The 27,958-nt window shown below is 22.2% G+C and overlaps 6 protein-coding genes across 6 annotated transcripts; all 6 read right to left on the reverse strand. All coding sequences in view use genetic code 6, as the record gives it.

Annotated features, from left to right (window-relative positions):
* On the reverse strand, positions 1–4,870 carry TTHERM_00263480 (cyclic nucleotide-binding domain protein; the record flags this gene model as incomplete). Its single annotated transcript, XM_001009097.2, has 7 exons — positions 1–112; positions 167–292; positions 554–1,560; positions 2,055–2,195; positions 2,257–2,786; positions 2,839–3,236; positions 4,335–4,870. 7 exons carry the CDS (start codon positions 4,868–4,870, stop codon positions 1–3), a joined length of 2,850 nt encoding a protein of 949 aa, XP_001009097.2.
* Positions 4,871–5,411: 541 nt separating this feature from the next.
* TTHERM_00263490 (cyclic nucleotide-binding domain protein) lies at positions 5,412–8,691 on the reverse strand (the record flags this gene model as incomplete). The annotated part of the gene is made up of 5 exons (XM_001009098.2): positions 5,412–7,175; positions 7,226–7,366; positions 7,416–7,945; positions 8,182–8,571; positions 8,634–8,691. 5 exons carry the CDS (start codon positions 8,689–8,691, stop codon positions 5,412–5,414), a joined length of 2,883 nt encoding a protein of 960 aa, XP_001009098.2.
* A 350-nt stretch (positions 8,692–9,041) lies between these two features.
* Positions 9,042–10,033, reverse strand: TTHERM_000263499 (cyclic nucleotide-binding domain protein; the record flags this gene model as incomplete). Its single annotated transcript, XM_012795902.1, has 2 exons — positions 9,042–9,074; positions 9,287–10,033. The coding sequence occupies 2 exons, from the start codon at positions 10,031–10,033 to the stop codon at positions 9,042–9,044; spliced, it is 780 nt and encodes a 259-aa protein (XP_012651356.1).
* Positions 10,034–11,122: 1,089 nt separating this feature from the next.
* On the reverse strand, positions 11,123–14,831 carry TTHERM_00263500 (cation channel family protein). Its single transcript, XM_001009099.2, has 8 exons — positions 14,775–14,831; positions 14,521–14,694; positions 14,397–14,467; positions 13,943–14,337; positions 13,358–13,887; positions 13,094–13,234; positions 11,814–13,027; positions 11,123–11,579 (listed from the first exon to the last, which is right to left on the reverse strand). The coding sequence occupies exons 1-8, from the start codon at positions 14,799–14,801 to the stop codon at positions 11,159–11,161; spliced, it is 2,973 nt and encodes a 990-aa protein (XP_001009099.2). The 5' UTR covers positions 14,802–14,831; the 3' UTR covers positions 11,123–11,158.
* A 2,356-nt stretch (positions 14,832–17,187) lies between these two features.
* On the reverse strand, positions 17,188–21,655 carry TTHERM_00263510 (cyclic nucleotide-binding domain protein; the record flags this gene model as incomplete). Its single annotated transcript, XM_001009100.2, has 6 exons — positions 17,188–18,948; positions 19,002–19,142; positions 19,205–19,731; positions 19,845–20,236; positions 20,302–20,372; positions 20,921–21,655. 6 exons carry the CDS (start codon positions 21,653–21,655, stop codon positions 17,188–17,190), a joined length of 3,627 nt encoding a protein of 1,208 aa, XP_001009100.2.
* Positions 21,656–22,547: 892 nt separating this feature from the next.
* Positions 22,548–27,666, reverse strand: TTHERM_00263520 (cation channel family transporter; the record flags this gene model as incomplete). Its single annotated transcript, XM_001009101.2, has 10 exons — positions 22,548–24,269; positions 24,379–24,519; positions 24,570–25,168; positions 25,549–25,943; positions 26,014–26,084; positions 26,159–26,312; positions 26,370–26,392; positions 26,459–26,517; positions 26,717–26,735; positions 26,866–27,666. The coding sequence occupies 10 exons, from the start codon at positions 27,664–27,666 to the stop codon at positions 22,548–22,550; spliced, it is 3,984 nt and encodes a 1,327-aa protein (XP_001009101.2).
* Between the last annotated feature and the right edge of the window lie 292 nt (positions 27,667–27,958).

Genomic DNA, 27,958 nt, shown 5'->3' on the forward strand with positions numbered 1-27,958 from the left:
TCAAATATCAGATTTTGAACTATTTTTATGTTATTATTTAATTTTCTACTTCTTTAATATTTTAAGCTTGATTTGTAATAGAACCTACTTTTTATCTTAATAATTCTTATACCTATTTAAGACAAATTTATGATTATAATTTGAATAATAATATTTAAAGTTCTACATTCTATCTATATCTATTTCATTATCAGGAACTTGTATAAAGTTTTGGATTTTATTTTATTATTACTAAAGCATGAATTACTTTCTAACGACAAGCATGTCTAGATCTTGCAACCCTATTTTTTACCTTATTGAAAATTCAGTAAAATTTTCAATTTATTAATTAAAGTCTTCTGTTTACTTAGTACTTTATTTGAATATTTATTAATTCTGGTACTTTTGGGAATCTATTATTTCATTTTCAGATCGATTTTTATGAATGAGTGCCAGTTATTCAATTAAGCTATTTAAGTATTCTTTATTTTGAATATTTTTTAATTATGTTGATTAAGATCTTAACTTACTATCCCTCAAACTCATTAAAATATCTAACAATAATATATTTTACTTATTTTAATTGAAATTAAAACTTTTTTTTGTATTATAAACTTTATCTGATAATGATCTTTGAAAGTTATTAAATTGTTATAAGCTTCTCATTTTTCTCTTTTCGAATGCCTATTTTAGAAGATAAATCTCTGGCTCCTCAAAATAATTTTAGCTTGATTCAATTAAAAGAGTATTAATTTTTTATATTTTAAATTAGCCTCCTGATTGCTGAGATGAGTACTACTTATCAATAGTGCTACTTCCTAAATTAAAAATCCCATTACTTTTTTCTTAATTCAGTTTATCCTAATTACTTAGTTTATCTTTATAAACTTCTTCTGTTAGTAAAATACTCCTATTTGAATTTCTGTAACAACAGCTTTCTTCATTGAAAATAGCTGTTTCTTTTGATTTTTAATAAAATTCTGATAACTTTTCTTTGTCTTAGTCATAAACTAAGGTATTTTGGTTTACTTTTAATTCTGTTTAATCAGATTAACCACTTTCATCTATTTTTATAGATAATTCTTTTACAAGTTTATCTTATTCTTTATTTTACAAGCTAGTTAAACGAGGTAGTTTTTAACTTAGAGATTGAAATGGAATAATTTATTTTTCTGCTATTTAAGGAGAACTTTAAGCTTTATCATTATTTTTTGAATTATTGAGGGATTGTGAAGAAAATTCAGATTAAATTTCTTTTTCATCATTTGCTGATATTGGCTTTAAACAAATATTGTAAGCATCTATAATTGCCGATTCATCATTATTAGCATAAGCTGCCATAGCTTTTTCTTAAAAATATATTAAATTATTTAAGCTATTTCTTTGCCTCTCTCTTTTTCTTTAAAATGATTAAATTCTTGAATTTTTTTCTTTAGAAGGTTTATAAGTTAGATTAAGACTTAAATATGGACAGTCAGAAATTTGATGTGAAAATTTTCCACAAGAGATACACTTTAAAAATTTAAAAAATTCATTTTTCTATCCAAAAATAGCAGAGTCCCTCATGAATATGAATTTCTCCTAAATTTGTAAAATAAAATTAATTTATTCAAAAATCTTCTTAAAAAATAATTTTATTAGTTTTTTAAATTAATAGTGAAGTAATTTTCAAATTCATTTATTGATTAGAAGAGTCAACTTAATGGTTGTTAATAAAACTCACTTCTAAAAAAAATATTTGAAATTTTTATTGAAAATGGAGTCTCAATTCCATTAAAAAAGTTATAAAATTATCTCTTAAATATTTTATTTAACCCTTTGAGCAGGGGTTATATTTATCTAGAAACATTTTTTAAAAATTTCTGCCAATAAATATAAATAAAATATTTGGTGAAAATAAAGAGATTTTTTAATCCCACTCCTCCCTCCTATTACTTTTACATTATAGAATATAAATTCTTATTATATTTTTCAAACTAAAATATGTATTAAAAAAATCTAATTGAAATTAATTAAACAATTTTAAACCAAAAATTGATTAACAATTAATTAAATATTGAATGATTTTAAATTACATAATCTTCAGGGTATTATTTTAAAATTTATAGAAAAATATTTCTGTCTATGTAAGAAACAAGTGAAGGGCCAATAGATTTTAGTGTATATTGACTACATTTTCCAAGCAAAAACCCTTCATAGCCAAAAGCATCTGATTTCTAAATAATTTAAAACAATTTATGTATAGAAATCAAATTTTTTAATATCTTTTTAAATTACCTGAATTTTTTACTTGCTTTTTTCATATGTTTTACCTGATTTTGTTTCTCTAATTTAAAAATTAATTTCTAAATTTCCAGAAATTAAAAAATAAAGGTTTTCGCTATTTTCTTGTTAATTTAGAAGAATCTCATCTGGGAAGAGTTATTTTTGTTTAAACGAAAGAAGAATATTTTTCAAACAATCAGATGAAAATTCTTTAAACATTTTTATGGAATTTATTTTTTCTTGATAAATATCAATTAAGACTTCATTCTTTAAGCTGTTTGGTAATTTATCAACAATCGATTCTGAAATTTATTGCTTATACTCATCTTGGTAATATAAAAACTCAAAATGCTTCCTCACTTTCACTTATAGACTCATTCCTAATCCTATTTTTTTCATTTGATTATTTACGTCTGTCATGAAATGATTGAATTTCTAATTTTTAGAAGACTCAAATTTAACAATCTCACTAATTTAAGAAAATGCGTAAGCAGTCACATTTGTGGCTAAAACTGATAGAAAAGCAATATACAATTTTTCATCTATTTTAAAAATTTATTATTAGTATAAATTTAAATATTTTACAATTAGTACTTAATTAATATGGGGATATATCACCATATCCAATAGTACAAATAGTTACAATCATATAATAAAGAGATTAAAGGTAAAGATTCCACAAAGATTCTGTACTGAATCCTGCTTTTATAATCCAACTCATTTGTCCATGTTAAATATTTTCAAGTCCAATTTTTAAAAAAATACAGCAAGCAACATGAGCTAAAGTGATGACAATTATTTCTAACTTGATTAATTTCATCCAGTTTTTAGTTGAATCGCTGATTTATAATTTATTTTCAAACTCTGATACCTTTTAAGGAATACTTAGATACTTTAAAAACACAATATAATCCAAATTTTGAAGAAATGGTATTTTTGATTTATATGAACCTGTAGAGAAGCTGTATATTATCAAGATTAAAAAGTCTTACCTAATTAAATAATAAATAGCTCATAAAAAGCTTGATTGTAAAATAAATTCTAAATAGAAAAAAAAAAAAAAAAAAATAGAAATTAAATTTTGCTTTTTGTTTTCTTATTGATTAAAATTTTCTATTGTTTATAAAATTAAATTAGGTTACAAAGAATCTTTGATTGTTGTAAAAAATTTGGTTACTTTTAATTGCAAAATTTTAGATAAAATAAATCAAAATTAAGTATGCTTTCTTATTAATGTATTTTAAATTATTTTACATAAGATTATTGAAATTTTATTTAAAGATCTATCTTCTATCTCTAATGCTTACACCGTTTTCATATATTTCCTAGATTTTTTAATTGTAAGTTGATTCTTGTGATAAAAGTCTTAATTAAAAAGAAAGTACATACAGTATTTAAACTAAGTAAAGTATCTATGATAAGAACCCATACGATAATATGGTCATGAAAAATAATTAAAAAATTAATTTCTTAGAAGATCAATAAATGCATGATAGGAATTATTATAATTAATATTATTGTAAATATCATTGCAAATATATCCCACATTTACATTAGCAAAGTGTCCTGTTTGTTAATAATATAAAATGATGTTACTCCACTTCTTTCTTTTTTTAAAAAGTTTACCAGAGAAAATAGATATTTTCCATCTAAAAATTCTTACAATGATTTGCCAAAAATCTAATCTTAAAATATTAATAATAAATAAGTCAATCAAGATAATTTGTTAAATAATTTTACTATTTAAACATGTGAAAGAGCTGATCCCTACTGTGCGCTTAAATTGATAAAGATAAATGTATATTTAAATAATTAAATAAATAAACATAAAAATAATCAATACTTTTGTTTAGTTAATGCACTTTCTTTTAAGATAAAAATCTAAATCAGAGGAAACATCGTTTATGATATTAAATTAAAAATCAGAAATTGATTTAAATAGTAATCTTTTTGATTTTTCTTTTAGTTTATTCACAAATTTTTTCACGTCAGCAAATTTATTTAACACAAATTATGTCTTTAGCTAATCTTTTTTAGAGTAATTAAATGAAACAATCTAAGATTTTGAAGCACCTTCTTGATTTAATTACATATTTTGAAAATCGTTTGGCTGATAGATTTCAGATAAAAAACGATTATTTTAACCTAGTTTCATGTTATTTTTATTGCTTGGAGTAAAGAACTATTTTTTTGTAGAATCATCAAATTGTTTTGGTTGCAAACTGTATTAGCTTTATTTGAAAAGCTATGAATTTTAATCAATTTTTCCACCTATTTAATAAGATGGCGTGATTTCTTTGCTGATGCTTGATGAAAACTAGAAAGGACTCATGAGAAGGATGTCATTGTTGTCTAAAAATTGGATATCTTTATGATGTTATTCCTGTTAATATAGCAAATTGATGCTATTGACTCTTGCTTATTATTGATTTTATTAATGATTTGCGCACTGATTTTATTATATACGAGATGTTTAACTTATCATTGAATAATCTAAATTTTTTGTCAATATTGAGTCTTCTAAACTGTAGTTTTTTTACTAATTTTATGTTTAAAAGCTAAATCTCTCTTTGAGTTTTTCTTATTCTTGTCTAAAGCTGATAGATTCATAAATACTATCTTCCATTTTTTCTACTTTTAATTAGTTATTTGTTTGTGTTTTTTTATTGATAATTATTATCAAAAGATTAAGAGTAGAATCACTTTTTAATTAAAAATAATAAATTCTTTTAATGTTACTTATTTTATAAAAATATAGAAACATAATTATTTTGTAACCCGTTTTGTTTAATATAATCTCTTAACATAAATTTAAATAATTAAAGTACTTAAATATTTTGTTTTATAATTTTATTTAATGTATTTTATACTAAAAAAATTAGAAAAAGTGATATTTTTAGAACCTGCAAATATTAAATACAAAAACAAAAATTTAAATCATAAATGTAGGCTTCAACACCTAAGCATTAAAATGAATTCACTAATATATAATAAAATATTTATATGTTTTAAAAGTGATTGCTTTAATAGCAAATTTCAAATAATCTTTACAAGCATGATATATTTCTTCATAACATTTACTAAAAACAATAATTTTAAACTAAATTACAATGTTTCTATTATCATTAGTTTTTATCTTATTTTTAATAAGTCTGAAAGAATTTGATTCACAATTTGATTTAGAAATTCAACTTTTAAATTTAAGAATATAGATATTTTGACTGTCTTTTTTTTTATGTTGTTGTTCTTTTTTTATTAGAAAGCGAAGTTTTGCCTTTAAAAAATTATTTTTAATTGTATTTAAAGATAATATTATTAGCGTTGTAAGCTCTATAATAATAGAGATAATTATGAAGAGAATCTATGCAAATTTCGTTATCTGGAACTTATATGTAGTCTGATATCAAATTCTTTTATTGCATTAAAATATATTGCTTTCTTACAAGCAGCATATCTATATCTTGAAGATCGTACTTGCATCTTATTTAGTATTCAGTTGAGTTTATCTAAGGTTCTTAAACTTTTTTTTTGGTTAATGTGTTCTAAAAATTTTCAATTACATTATTTAGAACCTTGTTATTGAGAATTTCATAGTTTTATATTGTATTTTGAGTAGAAGCATTTAAAGATTATTTTGAGTGTTAAATTGGAATATCATTATTTTCTTTCATTGTTAAATTATCCACAGTTACAGATTTTTTTCGATTGTTAAATTTTCCTTAAGCAGCTAATGAAAATATTCTAAAGAATCCTTTTTCAGAAAGATTTTCTTCTTGAGAATTTTAATTTGATTTCTGTTTTTCCAGACTTTTAACAACTCTTTAGAGCTTATTGCTATTACTCAAGATATCCTCTAAAGATGGGGTATTTTATAATTTAATTTTTTGACTCAGTTCTCTTTAAAATTATTTGTACTCTTGTTTAGATTTTTTTTGTCTCTCTTCAAAGGTTTGCCTGATTATACTTAATTCAGTTTCTTGAAAATCCTTATTTATTGCTTACTTATTTTGAGAATTATTTATTTTCAAAATTTGATGTAAGGAGGTTTTTTGGCTAGTGTTTATATCATCATTAGTCGATAGATTCCTATCAAAATGAGCTTTATCTCTTTATGGAGATAGCTCACTATTTTTATTATAGTGAAATGAAGATGTTCTACTTTTTACATCTCTGACCATATTTTATTTAATCAGTTATTATTAATCGCCATGATTTATGCTCTTTTGACTTTCTAATTTTTATGAATTTTCCTCTTTTTACTCTTCGTTGGAGTTAATTTAGCTCTCTGAGTGAAAGATAGAATAATGCTGCTGTTACTATGATTACTAAACTATAAATGGATGGCTATCAAACTCGTTGGCTCTCTCTTTTTTGTAAGAGATTACCTTTGAATCTCTATTTATAAAAGAACAATTTTCATTACTCTTAATGTTCTTACTTGAGTTTCGGCTAAAGTTTTCATGGTTCAAGCTAACCCCACTCTATATTCTTTTTAATTAAGTTTCATCTTTTAGTGAGGGATAAAGATCGTCCAAGTTTTATATGGTGTGCCTATTAATTTAGACTGATAAAGATAGAGAAGAAGCAGATTAATCAATATCTTCTTCCTTTTCTGACTTCTTGATAACAGAACTTTAGAGTAAATTTAGAGCCTCTATTATCAAAGCTTGATCATTATTAGCTTAGGCTTCCATAGCAGACTCTTAAATAAATTAAATTTTTTTCAGAAGACTGCTAAATCTGTACCTTTTTCTAACATAAGGACTTCTTTCATTGACTTACTTATGTGGTTTGTATTTTATTGATAAACTTATGTAAGGACACTTAGATAATTAATGGTCTGTCATACCACATGAAATGCATTTTAATTTGTAAACGTTTGTATTCACACTTCCATAAACAGTTTGATCTTTTATGAATAAAAATTTTTCCTATTTTAAAAATAATTTAGATAAACTAAATTCATTTATTTTTATGTTACATAATCAGTTGGGAACTGATTTAAAATCTCTAAGAAAACTTGTTTTTCTATAAATGATACAATAGAAGATCCAGATGATTTAACGCTGTAAGAGCTTGCTTCTCCAAGTAAAAATCCTTCATACCCAAAAACATCTTTTTTCTTTTTAAAAGTGATTAATATTTACTAAATAAATTTACTAATTATTTACTTGCAACTACTAAAATTTAGTACCTAAGGAATCATCTTTTTCATTAATAATTAAAGTGCTGTATATTTCTAGATTTCCATCATTTACAAAATAAAGTGAGTTGTTTAATTCCTTTTCATGCAATATTATTTCTCCTGGCATGAGTTACTTTTATTTGATTTGTAATGATATTTTTTGTTAGCATTTATTTGAAAGACTTTTAAAAAGATAAATTGAGTTTATACTTTCTTTATTTAAATCTAATAAAACCTCCTCTTACAAATTCTAAGGTAATTAATTCATAAACTAATTAGCAAAATTCTGAGAGTTTTAGCTTTAAATATGAAAATATTAATAAAATTTCCTCACTTTTTACTGTAATTTCATGCTTAATCCTCCAACCTTCATTTAATAATTTATTCCAGTCATGAGTTTATTAAAACTTTCATTTTTATTGTCTTCAAATTTTACTATTTCACTAATTTGAGAGAAAGTATATGCAGTAACATTAGTTGAAAGAATAGCAATAATTATTATAAATAGTCTTTCATCTTTATTTAAATTTGTAAAAGAAGTTATTTTTATTTTAGTAAAAGACTGAAAGAATATTTTTAAATCAAAAAATCATTTAAAAAAAAATTTCATTAAAAATTTTTATATCAAAAAACATCAATTTTAGATATTATTAATTGTATTTTAAAAAATCTTCTTAAATAAATTATAAGTTAGCAAATTTGAATATTTATTAATTTAAAGTGAATAATAAAATTATTTAATTAAAGTTTACTAAAAGTGTAAGGCGAAATATCTCCATACCCAATAGTGCAGATAGTTATTACCATAAAGTAAAGAGAAGAAAAGTATTATTATTAGATTGAAGAGTTGTCTAAATCAAATTTATTCAACCAGCTATCTTAATTTTGCTATGATTCAAATTATCCAATGTCTAAGAATATGCAGCAAGCAACATGAACTAAAATTAGGACTGTGATTTCTAACTTAAGCAGCTTCATCCAATTCTTAATAGAATCATTTAATTACAATTTAGTCTCAAATTCAGTAACTTTTTAGGGAATATCCAAATATTTTATAAATGTAATGTAATCTAAGTAACGTAAAATCTTTAAACTGCCATTATAACTTTAGGCAATAGAATAAAATACCAAAATAAATAAATCTTTCCTATTAATTAAAAAGTAATGAATTATTAATGCACCTATATTTCAAATTCATAAATACAAAAAATTTCTTAGATTTGATTTAAAGATGACTTTTCTATCTCTAATTATAACTCCATGCAAATAAATCTCCTAAATAAACATTTTCAAAAAATAAATAATTAAAAGAAGAAAAAAAGAAAGAAATATGCAATTTAATATTTTATTACAGAGTTTAGATTAAGGAAAGTTTCTATGCCTAAAATCCACTATACGCATTTGTAGTGAAAAACGTTAATGAAGCTTTCTTCTGCAAAAGTAACTATGTGAGTAATAGGAATCATGAGTATTAAATAGAAAGTAAATATTATAATGAAAATATCCCACATTAATCTTATTACTGAGTCCTTTTAATTTCAGATAAATGATTTGGTTACTAAAAAAAAAAATTTATAAGATATTACAATAGAAAATAAGTATTTTCCTTGAATCAACTCATGGATAAATCGAATGTGAAAAGGATCTAATTAATTAAAAAAATATTTTGCTTCTCGCTAATTAATTTGCTAATAATCTAATAAAAGAATGACAAATAAGTAAAAACTAAATTTAAAAATTACTTCTGAATTGATAATACAATTTTTTGAGGAATGATATTTTCTAAATTAATAACAAAAAAGGAATTAAAAGAAAACGTAGATATTGATTGATTGCATGTTAATTAATTAATTTTACTTTCTAGTTATGGACATATCCTTCAAATAAGTAATAGTCATAATCTGATGTAATATCATTTATAATTTAAAATTAAGGCTTAGAAATATTTCTAAAAAGCACCTTCTTTGAGGATAGCTTCAGTTTATTTATGAATCTCTTTACGTATTTTATTGTTTATATGATTCCATCAGCTTTATATCTATTTTGATTTAAAAGCTTTGGTGAAATAGAATTGCGATACATTGGTACTTTAAGTCCTACTTCATATGCTTCATTTTACTTTTAAATCAAATAAGAGCTTTGATATTTTAATAATTCCTCTTTTTACGAGGAACTGCTCTACTTTTTGGTTATCACTTATTCGCTAGCTTAGATATTAATTGGAGATGGGCTTTGCTAAATTGGAGAATAAGAACTCGAGTCGTCCTTGTTTAATTTAAATATTTCTTAATGCTAATCTATACTTTGAATGTTTATGTTTAAAGGGTTGGAGTTAACAATGTAAGATTTCACTTTCTAAATTTAAATCGATTCATTATTCATATTACTACTATCTTTTATCTGATCATCTATTTAGCCACTACAGTCTAAAAAAGGTAGTTTCTTCTTTTAGTTTGAAGAAAAACTGCAATCTTGCAAAGTAAAATGACAGCTTTCATCGTTCTACTAAAAATTTTGAATATTTTAACTAAAATTTAGAACTGTAGTTTTAATTTTATCCTATCCTAGGCGCAGCGTATTACTTTCGTAAGTAGCCTCGTCCATAAATTCAATTAATTATCTTTTTAAATTGATTGATTAATAACAAATAATAATACAAATTAAACTTGTTTTAAAATTCCTAAAATATTTAATTGACTCTAATGAATTCTATGAACAACGTTCTTTACTTTTGATGAAAACCAATTATTAGTTGATGGAAAAATTAATTTAAATTTGTAACAAGATGATAGATAATCACTAATCAAAAATATTCATTAAATACGGACTTAAATATTACTTAATTAATAATAAAAGAAAATAAGGAAAATACTAATTTAACATATCTCATTCAAGCAATAAAAAAATGAATTAAGCACTCCATTAATATAACCAACTAAATAATAATTTTCTGCATTTTTTTCTAATTTTATTTCTAAATAATTAAATAATTGAATTTTAAATAAATTTGTTATATTTTTTATAATTAATTATATACTACCAATCCTCATTAACTAAAAAGAAACAATAAATTATAAGTATTACTAAAGTTTTGTTAATAGTTATCTTATTCAAAAATTATCTTATATTAAGTACATATTATTAACGAGATCCTGCAGTATTAAAATTGATAATTGTTATTTATGTAAGACTATCAAGTAAAATGTAGCGAATATTTATTTGAATAAATAGATTTTGTCATAAAAGTATTTATGAAAGCCATTTAATTTAAAGAACTGCTAATATTTCTAATAAATTGTAAAACTTTTTTTTTAAATAATCATATTTAATTTTTATATAAAATCATTATTAACCAAGCAAAATTAATTATTCGAGTTAATTTATAAGTTGATTGTTAATGCAAACATAATATTTTAATTTTGTATAAGAAAAATATTTTTAATTCTAATTTTAATATTAACACTAATATTCACTAAGATTGAATATTAATTAATGTGATTAAAATAGTATTCCTTTAAATATTTGATTTAAGATAATTTAATAGAAATAATTTGAAAAGTTATTTTAAAGAGTATTTATTAAAATAATTTTTTTATACAAATTTGTATATTAATTATGTTTAAAAACAGAAATTAAATATTATTTACATAAGCCAAATTATTTATTTAAAATTAAAATTTGTTAAATATTGATTTAGAAATAGTTAATTAATTCAATAAGATCAAGTTTTCATAATTAAAATAATTAATTCAACTAGGGTTTTTTTTTCGAGTTAAAAGATGTAGGTTTGTAACGATGTGTTTTCCTTTAATTTTTTCTTGAACCATTCGATTTCTTCTTATGTGGAGATGATAATACATCTTTATTTTTATCATCTCTTGTTTTCATTCTTTATAAGACTTATTTGAAATTACCATTAAAATAGTAGTATTTATAATTGTGTAAAACATCTATATCTATTTCATTGTCAGGAACTTAAATGTAATCAGTTATCTAATTTTTCTACTGCATTAAAAGATACTCTTTTCTAACTACCAGCATGTCTAAATTTTGTAGATTTAGCATGAATCTAATCTAAAATTCATTTGAATCTAATTAGTTATCTTCTATTTCTTTAGGTTAGCTGAGTTAATATTTAATCTTATTCTCGCTATTTTATAAATTAATTTATTTTATATAATATGTTTAATTATTGATTAAAAATAAAAAATTTTAAATGAACTAAATTCTGATCTACTTTTGGTATATAAAAAATAAAAATTTTTTAATTTTAAATTAAAAAATATATTTTAACTTTAATTTGATAATTTCTATTCATTTTCAATCTAAAATTAATATTATTTATCAAAAAAGATCATCTAATTTTATTTTAATAAATACTTACTTAAGAATATGAGCTCTTTTGTTAATAAGATTTGCACTTTATATAAGTGAATTTATATTAGAAAATGTTTGATTTTTGCCTTTGTCGCTTACTTTTGCCTTTTAAGCCTTTGGTTAGGGTTTTAAAAATTTAGAAATTGATATATTCTCTTATTAGATTTCTGAATTTGATCTTTTTCTAAAGGTTTGACTGTCTTCTTATTTTAGATCTATGATGTTTAATGATTTTTATTTAATAGTTATAATTTTATTATTTTCGGTTTCTTGATTTACATTTAAATTTTCCTCAATTTATGGTTCCAAATTATTGCTGAGCTGTTAGCTGAATAAAGATTTTGAAAATTTTTGGTTTACCTTTTTACTTAATTTTTACTTTGCATTTTCTATTTTTGTAGCATTCTATTACCCAGAATTAATTTATTTGGAGCTGATGTTATCATCTATATTAACACTTAAATTATTATTTTAGAATAATTAAAAATCATGATGGTTGTTATTGAATGCTGCTTTATCGGATTCTTATTATTTCCCTTTATCACTTAAATTATCTTCTCTACTTTTTGCTTTATTCATATCAGATAAATCTGAAAGTGCTAGAGATTTTATAGATTAAGTGAATGAAGCTGATGATGCTTATTTTTAAATTTGATTAGAATCCATATCTTGATCATTTTTATTAATATTATTATTGTTTTCATTTGAGTTAATGTTTAAAACAATAAATTGCTAATTCTTTGTATTTAATTCATTCAAGCTTTTAGGCTTTAGATTAGCGTTATCCTCCAAAACAAAATCAACTTATAATATATCTTTACTTTTTCTAGATGCCTCTTATCCATTATTCCTTTTGATAATTTAATTTAACTTATCACCTGATTACAAATCATCACTAATATAGCTTTAATCATTAGAACTATTATCGTTTATAGTATCTTGTTATGCAGTAAGTGTATCATCCCTCATATAGGCTAGGGTTATTGCTATATCTTAATAATATTTGTTGTTCTTAAGTATATTAGTATTTCTTGTTTTAATCCTATGGCAAAAACTCCTCATATTGACAGACTTATCATTTTTATATTTAATTGTTGGATTTATAAATTGGCAGTGGTTAGGATAGTGGTCTTATTCTTAGCAAGAAATGCATTTAAGTCTATACACAACTTTTTAAAAAGAATCATATATTTATTTATCTCTTATGTAACAAAATTTTTCCTATTATAAAAATATTATATTAATAAAATATTTAATCATTTATTTAATGTTTTTAAAAATATTTACATAATCTGTAGGAAAATGTTTGATAATTTATAAAAATTATTCTTTTTCTAGATACGATATAACTGATTACTACACTGATTTTATACTGTAAGGACAATTCTCACCATATAGAAACCCTTCATATCCAAAAGAGTCTTATTTCTATTAGTTAGTTGTAAATATTTGTTTTAAATTTTTGAAAAACGAGCTCAATGATAAATAAAAAATGAATAAATAATAAAAGAAATAATAAAATAAATAGATAGATAGATGTTTAATAAATACTTTTAACATAGTTATTCCTTTTTCAAACATTGTTTCATCTTACTTTTAGGATACTGAACAAAGTATCTAAAGAGTTCCTTAAGAAATAAAATATAGAGAGTCATTGTATTCCTTTTCTTAAATTGCTATTTGATCAGGCAGCAATTATTTTTGTTTAATGCTGAGAGAAATCATTTTGAGGCATTAAGGAGAGAATCCTTTGAATATTTGAATTGAGCTAATAAATTATTTATTCATTTCAAGAAGTACTTCTTCCTTCAAGTGATTTGGAAGCCTGTCTAAGAGTGATTCCTGAATGTGTGATCTCTACAAATCTGAATCATGCAAGTATTCAAAATATTTCCTTACTTTTTATTGTAAATTCATACCAAGGCTATTTAACTTCATTTAAAAATTAATTCCAACCATGACCTTATTGAAACTCTCCTTTTTGCTATCTTCAAATTTAACTATCTCACTGATTTAAGAAAATGAATAAGCAGTGATATTTGTAGATATTAAGGCAACAAGAATGATAAACTCTCTTTCAACTTTTGAAATGATAGAAATGATATTAAGATTTTTATATTAGCTAATATGTATTACTAATTGTGCATGGAGCTATGTCTCCATAGCCAACTGTACAAATTGAAATAATTATAAAGTAGAAGGAAGTTAAGTAGAGTTCTATGACTGTGTAATTTGAATAATTATATTTATCGATCCAATTATCTTTATTATTGTCTCTTTCAAATTAACCTATTAACAAAAAAATACAGCAAGCAACGTGCGCTAGAATTAAAACACTAAGCTCTAGCTTGAGTAATTTCAACCAATTTTTAAAAGAATCACTGATTTGAAATTTAATTTCCAATTCTGAGAGCTTAGATGGAATCTCTCTGTATTTTATAAAGAGTAAAAAGTCTAAATAGCTAATCTTATGCTTTAGGTCTTTATAATAAATAGAATATAAAAAAAGGACATATAGCAGAAGATCAATCCTTTTAAAAATTAAAAAAAAAATTTAATCTATTTTTCTATAATGAAAAAACTTTCTTACATAATCTTCCAATTATTTTTTTTGAAAATTGTATATCTATCTTTAATAGTAACACCGTTCGAGTAAATTTCCTTTATAAAAAGTACATTTTTAAGCAATGGTTAAAACAATAAATTTTAATTACTGAATTTAAATTTATAAAGATTTCTAGCACTAACATCCATTTTATAAAGGTTTAATGGAAAGAAGTAAATACGCCATAATTATCTCCAAAAACATGAGACAGAGGGATCACAATTATTAAATATAACACAAAAAAAATCATTAAAATATCCCAAAAGAATCTCCAAAACGAGTCCTAGTTGAATTTTTAAGTAAATAAATAAAATAAGTAATTAAGATAATTAAAGTGCAAATTTTAATTGAAATATGTTTTACTTAAGTAAACAGATATTTCCCTTTCATAAATTCATTATAAAATTCTGTTAATTTTGGATCTATATTTAATTAATTAAATAATCATTAATAGTATGTATTTTTTATTCAGATAATCAATAACTTTTTTGAAATTTTAGATTAAAAGGCTCTTTAAAATAGGATGAGAAAATTACTTTAATAGAATTTATTGTATTTATTTTATTTTTTTCTTTTAAAAATGGCTAAAAAGCTTAATATGAGTTTAGAATAAAAAGTATGAAAAAATATCAAATTTATTAATTTGATGAATTACTTCTCAATTTGATTGAAATCCTCTCTAGAAAAGTGTATCCCTTGAATATTAAAAAAATAAGTATGATTAAATTAATGGTTCATTAAAGTTTGAAGCTATTAATAGTAATAATTTATCTTAAATGAAACAAAATAAATATTACAAAAATTTGCTGGATATCTTTCTTTTCTACATAAAATTTGTAATTAGCAGCCACATCATTTATTATACCAAATTGCCTGTAAGATAGGTTCTTGAATAGCACTTTTGAACTAACTTGTTTAAGCTTAGCTATAAATCTCTTTGCTAATTGAAGGCTATTTATTAAGTTGTGAGTTGTTTTTTGTTTCTTTTATTAAGTTTTGTAAAATGTTCCCACATTTGATTGAGCTTCTTAGCTAATATCTATCACCTTTTACTATTTCTCCAACTATTGACTCTAACTTTATTACTGAAACGTTTCATCTTCCTCTAATTTTGAATTGGAATTGGAATTTATCTAACAAATTACACTCTTTCCATTAGTCACGTTTTACATATGCGAATGATCTTAACTTTACTAATGTGTACTCTAGATCTTAGACTCTTCTTTATTTGATTTTGCAATAATATTTTAACTAGCTTAAATGTAACTATCTTTATCATTTATTGGGGTTAGCATTTACATATCTTAATTATTAGCGTCCTTATTTACTATGCTTTGGTTTGCTATATTAGATAAACATTAGCTTTCTACATCTAATATTTTTTCACTATGCTAACGCAAATATAAATATCTAAAGCTTGAATCTTTTGGAGTTACATAAATGCTATCTTCATCTAACTAATTATTTGGTAGTTAGTAGCTTGTGTTATTTAAAGTTATTTTCATCATTTATTAGCCATTACGAAGCGTTTAAGATTCTATTTCAAGTTATTCCTCCATATATATTGATTGCTATTAATTAAATTGAATATTAGTAAATTCCTTATTTAATTAATTTTTTAGTTTTTTTACTTCAAAATAAACCATAAAATTAATATAGCATTTTAAAATTTACTTATTTTTTGATAACAAATTTGTTCAAAACAAAATCTACTCACTCAATAATCATTGAATAGTTTTTCTTTACTAAATGTAAATTAATTAAAGTATTAAAGTAATTAAAACTGATAGCATTAACAGCATACTTACCTATTTAAATCTAAACTGATTAAATATGTTTAAAGATTTACCTGTTTTATATGTTAATGTGATAGAAAAATTTAAATGTATTCAAATTCAGTATATTATGTAAATTATTCAACTGATTTTTTAACTTTTATAAAGAAAGATATAGTATAATTAACTCTTTAAAAAACATATTTTCTAATTAATTTATATAAAGCAGACAGATTAAAAATGTGAATTACTTACTTTACTTCTTAGCAATAAAATTATAGAAAGATATATATAAAACAAATTTAAATAAAAATAAATTAATTTTTATTCTACTTCTTCTATATTTTCATTTAGTTTATTAATTGAAATTATATTAAAGGCTCTCTAACTCTTTTTTCTTATCTTATTTAATAATTCAATAAATTTAAATTCCTTTTTTCAAAAAATTTAAATAAATTTTCATTAAGAATAGTAATAAAATTGCTGTTAATAATTAAAAAATTTTCATTATTACTGAATAAAATTTTCAACATAACTTAAACCAGCAATAAACAAATTTCCAAAAATGAATAGTTTGATAATAACCAAAAAATTAGATTTTTTTTCAAATAAAATGAAATTTCACGAGAATTCAAATTATTTAAAAGAAATTCCAAGCAAGTATCTCATTTTATCAAAATATTAATTAAAAAACCAGAAATATTTAATTTATTAAATCAACTGATAGTAAGTTTTAACTTTTTTATGAATAATACTTTATTCTAATTTACATGACTTTAAAAAATGATTTTTTGAATGAAATTCGTTTCGAATAAATTCAAGATTTATTTACATACCATAAGTTTTTAAATATTATCCATATATTTTCAAAAAGCATGGAATATTAAAGTTATGTTAAAAATTTAAGCTAAAATAACTCATGGCGTAATTTACTTTAATCTTGTTGAAGTTCTATGGTAAGCAATTTTAGATTAGTATTTAAAATAAAACAAACAGATATTTCATTTTTTTGGAAACAGTTTTTATTTTTGATTTGAATTGAATTAAATATTTGGAACTATAGTGGTCTTTTTAAGTTTTGTCTTCCTTTTTTGAGATTATTGAGTTTTAGGATTTTACCTTTATTTTTTCAATTACCAAAATCTAAATGAAGCTAAAACAGGTTTGAGATTATTGTTTTAGTAATAATGAGTGTAATTTTTAAAAATATCAATATTTAATTCATTATCTGGTACTTCTATATAGTCACTAATTAAATTTTTTTACTATTATAACAGATATTGTTTTCTAACAACTAGTAAATCCAATTCTTAAAGGTTAACTTAACATCTAATTTTAAATTCCGTTAGTTGCTACTACTCTTCGTTACTATTTTAGCCAGTGTTATCTCCATTATCTTGAAAATTACTATTGACATTCAATTGGTTTAATTTTATAGCTGTAGATTTGGTATTATTTTAATTATTTATTGATTAATTGTATTGGTTTGTTTGCTTTTTATCAAGCTTCTTATCTAGTTAAGAAATGTAACTTTAAAAAGATTAAGGCTTTTGATGTTGGCTTTATTGTGCTGACTTAATTGCATCATACACTTATTTTAGGAAATGTTTACTTTTATCCTTTGTATCTTATTCAGATATTATACTTACAGCTTTTTAGAATGGTGATAAAGTATCATGAGTTTTATCTATTGAATTTTAAGGAGTAATCCTATCTTTGATCTGCTAAAATTATATTCTACTTTTCACATTTTAGCTTAGCTCTTCATAAACTTGCTTACTCCTCTATTATCTTTTTTCAAATGTTTACTTTAGAAGAATCAATTCCTTTTCTTATTCTTTAAATATATTTCCATTATTATTTTAGGATGATATTTATTTGAAAATATTATTTTATATGCTAACAGTGTTCTTGTCAATTAATTCATCTTCTTTTTTGAATACACTTTGTTCACTATTTTAATTCTTTTCATCAATAAAAATAGAATCTCTGCTTTTAATTTATTCTACACTTTTTAAGAATTTAGAATTTGTATTGTATGATTAATTTGTTATTTAAATATCCTTTTGGAAAGAAGTAGGTTAAAGTGATTAATTTTGGATTAAAATGATCTAATTTTGAGATAGAGAAACATTTTCTTCGTTATATTCTTATTTTAAAAAGTCTTCTTGATTAAAATTAAGATGGCTTTTAAATTTTAAAGTTATCCCTTTTTAATATTCTTTTATGGGTGATTCTAATGCTATATTGCAATCAGAAGTTTGTTAACTATTAAAAAAACTTTTCTTATTTGAATTTTAATTTGATGAACAGGTATTTTTTTGTTGAGAAGATTTTGTTTCTTTTAAAGGGTCTAAATCAATTTAATTTATGATGTTGCTATTAACTATGTTTGACATTTAATTTTAATCTGTATCTGTATCTGACTCAGACTCTTCTGTTATTTATTATTCTGAATTAGAATTTTTAAAAGCTGAAAATGCATCATATATAAAAGATTCATCATTAACAGCAATAGCATCCATAGCTTATTCTTAGCAATTATTCAAATTCTTAAAAGTATTATTTTTCTTTTCTTTTCTTCTTAAATAGTTCTAATTTCTATGGTTAATTTATTTATCAGGTTTGTACTTTGCAGATAGAGTAATATAAGGACATTTACTTAAATAGTGATGATTTTATCCACAAGATAAACATTTTAGTCTAATATTTTAAGTTTTGCAGTCAAATATAGATTTGTCTTTAAAATAACTAAATTTCTCCTAAAAGTATAAAATAAATTTCATTTTAAAGATTTACTTAATAATTAATTTACATAATCTAAAGGAAATTCTTTTAAAATGGATTAAAAGTGATTCCTATCTATATACGATATGACTGAGTAGCTTAACGATTTTACCGTATAAGGACTAGATTCTTATAACAAAAAACCTTCATAACCGAAACAATCTTTCTTCTTTTTAAATGTGCAAAAGATATAAAGAATATTTTTTATTAGATAATATCATATTTATTTACCTTTAATTTAAATGAATCATTTGAGTAGTGTCTTTAGCTATCTTTGCATCTTAATATTGTCTAATATTCTAAATCTCCCTGATTTATATAATAAAAACACTGATCATTATCTTACTAGTTAATGACTATTTCATCAGGTGAGCATTGTTTTTGTTTAATTGATAAAATCAGCTTTTTTTAAAATTCGTGAGATAAATTTTTGAATATTTATATCTAACAAATATCTTTGTTCATTTCCAACAAAACTTCTTCCTATAAATGAATAGGTAATTAATGAAGAATGTCATATGAATTCTTTAACTATTTATTGTTCTAAAAGTGGCTATATTCAAAAAATTTCCTTACTTTTTATTGTAAATTCATTGATAATCCACTAGCTTTCATTTAATAATTTATGCCTAACATTTCTTGATTTATTTTTTCTTTCTTGCGAGACTCTGAAGAGACTATTTCGCTTATTTGTGAAAAAGAATAAGCAGTTATATTTGTGGCAATCAAAGCAACTATCATAATAAAGATTCTTTCACCTAAACAAAATAAGTTAGTTAGTTAGTTAGTTATTAAATATTTTAAGATTTTTATTTATTTTATTAATACAGATAAATTTAAGGAATTTAAAAATATTTTTAGACTTTTTTACAGTTATTTGTTGGATAAACATCGCCATAGCCAGTAGTTGTAATTGTTATTATCATATAATATAATGAGAATATATATTGTTATGATATAGACATATCTTATAAACTATTTTTAGTGATCCAGTTTATTTAGTTTTATGCTTCACCTTTACCAATCGATAAGTATATGCAGCAACTGATATGAGCAAGCATTAATACATACAGTTCTAGTCTTAGGAGCTTTATCCAATTTTTAAAAGAACTATTTAATTGAAGTTTGATTTCAAACTCTTAAAACTTTGATGGGATGCTTAGGTATTTAATAAAGACAGTATAATCTAAGTAGCAGATAATTTAATTATCAAAACAGTCATATCTAGAAATTCGATACATTATAAATATAGATAGGTCTTTCCTTATTATATTCAAAATAATAATATTACCAAATCACAATTCAATTATTATTCATAAATTAATTACATCATATTCCAAAAGTTCTATTCAAATATAATTTTTCTGTCTCTTATAATAATCCCATTCTAATACATCTCCTAATATTTTATGATTAATTAATTGATTTCCTTAATTGGTCCTTAATTTAAAATGCTTGAAGAAATTTAATTTACAGAATTCAAGTTTAGGAAAACCTCTAATCCTAAAAGCCATACGATAATTCTATCATGAAAAATTTAAAATAAACTTCCTTGCTTAAAAGTATAAATGTGAGTAAGTGGTATCACAAAAATTAAATAAATTGTAATGAACATCATAAAAGCATCCCATATAAGCCGAGGTATAGTATCCTGTTTAAAAGATTAAATAAATTATAAAATTTAATCATTTATTCAAATCAAATCATTACTAAAGAAAATAAATATTTTCCACTTATAAATTCTTAAAGTAAGTTCATGTTCAGTGGATCTTTTAAATAATAAAAAACATTTAAATATTAAACATATTTTAATATATATAAATTACTTATGAAAGAGAGAAGTTTTACTTTGTAACCTAACTAATCCTAGTTTTTAATTAAATAAATATTTACTTTATTATGCAAAATAACCACTTATGAATGGAGAATAAAACAAAGCTAACTTACCTTTTTCCTTTGAATGTAATTTTTTACAATATAATACTTATAAAAAGCTGAAACATCACCAATCATGTTAAATTATGTTTCTTCCAAATTCTTAAAAGTTAAAATTTTAGATAACTTTTTCATGTTTAGTACAAATTTGCGAATATATTTTAGTTTGTGTGTTAGAAATCCATTTTTTTATTACACTTAATAACTCTACTTTTAGATAGAGTTTTATAAACTTTTCGTCCTTTATCTTTCCCTTTTTTATTCATTAAGTTAATTAAACTTATGCTAATATGTGCCCTGCTTTATTCTTTATTATTCTTCCTAATTTAAAACGTTTAACTATATTTACTAACTATTTTCATAAAGTTAAGAATTATCCATTTCATTTTTACGATATGTGTTTTCTTTTTGTAAAATTTAATTTTTAGATGAATCAAGAATGTACTAATCCTATACCTGAGCCAATTTAATATTCTAAATTTGTACATTAGATATATATAATTATGATTTGTTCGAAATATCGCAACTAATGTCATTCACATTCTATTCTATGTATTAAGATTATTATCTATTAGTCAAATCACTTTTAATATTTAAATGTGATTTATTCTATCCCAAAATGTCTCCAATCGTAATAAATCTAGCTTCATTTTCAGCACGATTTTATAATTTTTAATTACTATCATCAATCTCGTTTATATTTGGAGATTGATTTTCTAAAATATTTGTCATATCAATCTAATCCATTTGTTTATTTATGTATTTATTAAAATTGAATTTTAACTTCTACTTTAATGTGACACTTATTAATTAAAAAAAAATTATATTTCAAATATTTTTTCTTGTTATAAAGCATCTGAATTGAATTTTCACCAATTCTATTTATGATTTACTTTTCAATAAACTTTAATTTTTTAACTCTTATTTAATAAAAATTATTTTACAAATCACAAAAAAGTTTAATTTCATAAATAAAACTTTTTAATTTAAATTTTTTAATCTATTAATTTTTATAATTTTAAAAAACAGATTATTTTAATTTTTATTACTTAAAAAATATTTATAGTCACTAAGATTATTTATCAATAAAATAAAATAATTTTTTAAACAGAAAATTGCAAGTAGAATGGCTTGAGAAGTAAACACTATTCTATTATTTGAATATGAGGGAGAGATAAGGGAACTCAATTTAATAGAGAATGAAGTTATTTATTAGTGATAGATAAATAAGATATAAATAAACCTAAATTAAGTAGAAAATAAATAAATAAATAAATAAATAAATAGATTTCTTTTTTAAAAATCCAAAAATTAATTTTAATTGATAAAAAAATTAATAATATTAACTCTAATTTATCTTTATTATAAATAATTAATGAATAATTTTAAAATTCAATACCCTATAAAAATCAAAAAATCGATTTTCAAAATATGAAATCTACTATTTTTTAAATATCTCAAAAAGTAAATTTGATAAAATAGTAAATGACAATGATATTAATAAATTTCTCTTCACTCTATCAATTCATATATAATTTATATTTACATATTATTTACCCTTCGTTTTATTTACTAATAACACATACTTAATATGTACCAATGTTTTTAATAAAAAAAAATGTTTTTAATGCTTTTAATATCAATTTTGCTGAATATTTTATATTAAAAGTAATCTCAACCTATTTGAAACTTATTTACTGTTTAAGTTAACTGATGAATTACTTACTTTGTCAAATTTTTTTTTAGTTTAAGCACTTTTTTTAGAAATAGAAGCTCTGTCTTTTAACTTTGCAATTTTAATTTATTTATCTTACATTTTCTTTACTCTATTTAAAACCATTCTACAATTATATTTAGGGTAGTAAAAGCAATATTCTTTTAATTAATCTATGTCAATTTCGTTATCGGGTAGCTCAATATAGTTTTCTATATTGTTTTTATTTTGCTATTAAAGTAATTGATACTATTTCCTCACTATAAGCAAATCCAAATCTTAAACATTTTCTTGGCAACGAATCATAGCTTCATGAGGAGCAAAACTTTTTAGCATTTCCTACTCTATCAGAGGACTTTTTAAGCTTTGTGCTAGCAAAGGACTTCCGTAATGAGTTTTTTATTTAACTAGATCACTTTAGTTTAGAAGCTATTCTAACTGCTCAAAAGACTTAATTAGGGGGCTTTGTGATTTTTCACTTTACTGGTTTTAAAACTTTTGGCAATTTTGATTAATGAGTTAGTTAATCAATTGCTTTTATTTGCAAATGTTAAAAATTTAATCAGATTCCTTACTTTAGATAATCTCATCTTATAATTTTTGGTTATTTTCTTTTTATTTTGCTTGAGCTAATCTATTCAATTTTAACTAATTTTATAACTCAACGAACTTAGTAAATTTTCTTCTTCTTCTAGCATATATATTTTCCAAGAAACTATCTTTATTTTACTTATTTTAATTTTTATTTTACTTAGAATTATCTTTGTTACTAGAATTTTAATTATTCTTAGTGCTTTCTTACTGAGTTTTTTATTCTTCTCTATTCTAACTATTAGATTATTCCATTTCCTTATTCTAAAATTCAGCTGTTTTAGAGTATCTCTTATCTAAATTGGAACTACTTTAGTTTGTTTGCTTCTAATTTAATGTTTAATTTTAGTTGGTTTATTTTATTTTCTAATGATTATAAGTTTTAGATTTTTTTTTTCTTTACGCACTGTTTTCATTGTTGTTATTTTATGCTAAATCAAATTAAATATCTTGAGACAGACTTTGTTTTATATTCTAAAAGCCAAAATGCCTTATAGATGCACTCATATTTTTTTGATTGGTTGTATTTTCTTATTATTCATGTTTTGCTTTAGAGTCTGATTTATTTTTTTCAGACTCTTAACTTTAAAACTAATTAAAGCTTTAAGTGAAACCTTCTTAGAGCTATTTAGATATGGTTTTTGACATTAATTCTAGCTAAGTGGTATCTTTATCCTCAGAATTTTCTGATTCTTCTGTTTATGAGGAGTTAACAGAATTAGAGTCAACATTTTCTTTGCCATCAAAGCTTTGCATATGTTAAAAAGAAACTGCATCATATATCAATGACTCATCATTTAACTATGCATAAGCACTCATAGCTTTTTCTTATATAAGAGTTAATGTTTTTAAGACTTATATTTTGTCCTATTTTTTTCTTTTCACATATTATCTTTGCATAGCTACTGAATATTATTTATATTTTGTAGTGTAAATTACAAAGGGACATTAAAGGTATTAATGTTCATTAGAAGAACAAGAGACACATTTTAATTTAACTTTTGAATTGATTCCTGTATCAAATATCGCTTAATCTCTTATATATAAAACTTTTTCCTAAAAAATTTAATAATAAATATTTATTTTCACTTTTTATTAAATTTTAAAATAAAATATATAAAAAAAATCTAAAACAAAATTATTAAAGTAATTTTAAAAGATTTACTTAATCCTCTGGGAATTATTTTAGTATTTACATAAAAGAAGTTTTGTCTATATAAGAGACAATAGTTTTACCATAAGATTTCAAACCAAATTAATTGTATTCTCCTAATAAGAAACTTTCATATCCAAAAACTTCCTAATTCTATTAAAAATTTAAAAACTTGTTATTAATTAATTCTTAATAAAATTTACTTTTAGTCTATGCAATATTTTTAAATTGGCTTTTGAGCTATCTTCTTTTATGTAATTTTGTATAAATTAACCAGTAATATTTTCTTTTAAAAATACTTTTTCTGATTTACTGTCGACTTAAAAATTTGTATAAATATCTAAAAAGCCTTTATTGATAAAATAAAGGCAATCATTATTAGAATTACTTTCAAGCAACACTTCATCAGGCATAAGATATTTTTATTTAATAGATGAAGATATTTATTGAATACATTAAGGTGATAATATTTTAAAGATATATACTGAATCTATTAGCTTTTAATTTGTTTCTAAGCAAAACTGCTATCTCAACTTCAAAGGTAACTATTCTACAAACTAATCTGTCTCATTTTTTTTCTCAACTAAAGAAAAGTAGTGGTATTCAAAAAATTTTCTTATTTTCTGTTGTAAAGTCATACTTATCCCATTTAACTTCATTTTTTAATTCAAGTTAATCATGCCTTAGTTAAAGTTTTCTTTTTTAGCTTGCTCAAACTTAACTATTTCGCTTATTTACGAAAACGAATATGCACAAACATTAGTAGCTAGCAATGCAACTATAATAATATATCCTCTTTCATCTTTTATTTTTTAATTAAAAAAATACATGTTTAAAAAGACATTAAATATACTGTAATCTCACTCCTTTAGGATCCCCATCTAGTACGCTAAATTTTAAAATAGGAGTTTTTAATGAATAAAGGGTTCATAAACAAGAAGGGGATAAAAAGGGTCTTAGATGAAAGAGCTTACAGTATAATGTTTGAAATTATGACAGCTATGATTAAATCTTTTTTTGATAAATTAAATGTTTATTTTAATTAAACTTTAAAAATTAAAATGAACTTTTTTTATAAATAATTAAGCAGTTCATTAGGATTAATTAATTGATGATTAGCTTGTTTTTTATGATGGATAATAAATAAATGTGATAATTTGTTAATTTATCAAATATTTTTACACAAAGTTGTAGGATAGAAATCTCCATAACCTATTGTGACCATAGATATAATCATGTAATAAAAGGAAACTAAGTATTATTCCCAAATAGTGTTATCATCAACTTTAAATTATACAATCCAACAATTCAAACCATCATTAGCTTCAGATATTCCAATTCTTAAAAAAATACAAGCGGCTACATGGGCAAGGATAAGAACCACAATTTCTAGCTTTAATAATTTAAGCCAGTTTTAGGTAGATTCACTAAAATGTAATTTAGTCTCTAACTCGCTCAATTTTTTTGGGATATCAAGATATTTAATAAAAGCTATATAGTTAATATATTTCAAATCTGATTAAGTGTCTTTATAGTCTCTGGAAATTTTATAGAGCAAGACAACTATTAAATCTCTTCTGATTTATTTCAAATAAAAAAAGAAGTTAATGATTAATTAATTAATTAATAAGTAAACTATTATTATACAAGTTTTTTGAAAGTGTCTTCAAAAAAATAATCTTTCGATCTCTTATCGCCAATCCATTAGAATAAATTTCCTTAATAATTCAAAAATAAATATATGAAAATGAATAAAATGTCATAGTAAAGTAAATAAAAATAAATAGCTTACTGAGTTAAGATTAACTAATATTTCTAAAATCATGATTATAAAAACCACCTAGTCGTGAAATATACTTGCGAAAGAATTATCTTCCCTTTGATAAACGTGATCAAAAGGTATAAAAACAATTAAATATAAAGTCAACAGAGCCAGAAATGTGTCCCTTTTTTTATTTAAATTCGATTATAAAAAATATTTTCTCTCTTTATTAACATCATACCATAATAGTCTCATCATTGAATCCTATATTAAATTAAAATAATAAAATGAATCCCTTAAGTTATAAAAATGAATGTATGTGGTATTTACCTAAGAGAATAAGTATTTTCCTTTTTGGATCTGTAAGCATGACCCACTTGAGAAAATGCCTTATATAATTGAAAATTTAATTAGTTTCAAGAAAATGCTAACTAGCAAACTAAAGCTGTAAATAAATTGTATATCAAAGAAAAAGAAGAATGAAAATCAAAATTATAAATTAATTAATTAGCAAATTTAAGAGATAATTTTAAATGAATTTGACATTTAAAAATATTAATTTGATTTTTTTAAAAATTATCAATTTACCCTGAATGCTCAAATATATCTTTTGAATGAAAAAAGCAATTATTTAATTATGTTACTTTTTTTGGATAAAAAAAAGAGTTAATTAATTGAAGACTTAATTAAAATAGTTCAATATTTATTTAGTAATTGATAACTTAATTAAATATTACATTAATACTTGCTATTTTTTATTGCTTAATGTAAACTTCATAGTTTGAAGATCTATCATCTATAATTTTAAATGCTTGCAGTGACAGATTTCTAGAGAGGAAGCTTCTAACTAGCATTTTCATTTTATGGACAAATATTTTAGAGATTTTTAAAGTTTTAATAAAGTTAGCTTTAGGTATATTTACTTTTAATATGTTTTGTTGGTACTACTTTAATTATTCAAAATTCTGATCAACACTTTTATGGCTTTTATGGGGATTATCTTATTATATTTTCAATACATTCTTCTCTTAAGTATCTTCACTCTGTTTTATTGATTGCTTAGAGTTTTAATGCCCATATTTTGAGTCATAGCTAATAGATTAGATGCTTATTTCCTTTTGAGTGCAAACAAGCTGATTTTTCTCTGATACAGCTTGTTAAGTTGTTCTTCTTCTAAGTAAGGTATTTTATTTCTGGACCATTTGTTGTTATTTCAAAGCATTCAACTTTATTTCACTTTCAAAAAGAGAGGATCTATTTTAAGGACTCAATAAATCAATAAATCTTTATTCAAAATCGTTTCCATCATCTTGTTTTTATATGTTGATTTAAAGATTTTCAATTTAAAGATCATTATCCCTTTAGTAATGTGATTATGGACTATTAACATTTAAGCTATCTGCGAAGCTCATTAAAATCCTCTCGTCATCAGAATTAATACCATTAAATTGCTATATTTCATTTATAATACCATCTTATTTGATGGCCTTCCTCATTGTCTCCTAGCGCTACCTTAGATTAGAGCTATCTTCATTCATAATTATTAATCAAATCTTATATGTATGAATTAGTATTCTTTTTGACTTAATTTACTTTTCTTTATTTTTTAATATTTGATCTAACAATTATGAATAAATTAATTATGTGATTCATTGATATGTTAAAAGATAGTTAAATTTTTAATGTAAATTGCTGCTTTAAAATTTTTTTTCAATGAAATTTAGATGAAGTATGTTTTTTTATGGTTAGTAAATAAGCATATGTAAATCAATTAAATATCCATTAAAACTATATGTATTTAATTTAGTAGTCTTTCTTTCTTTGAAATTA

This window comes from Tetrahymena thermophila (assembly GCF_000189635.1).
Source record: "Tetrahymena thermophila SB210 genomic scaffold scf_8254788, whole genome shotgun sequence".
Classification (NCBI taxonomy): domain Eukaryota; phylum Ciliophora; class Oligohymenophorea; order Hymenostomatida; family Tetrahymenidae; genus Tetrahymena; species Tetrahymena thermophila.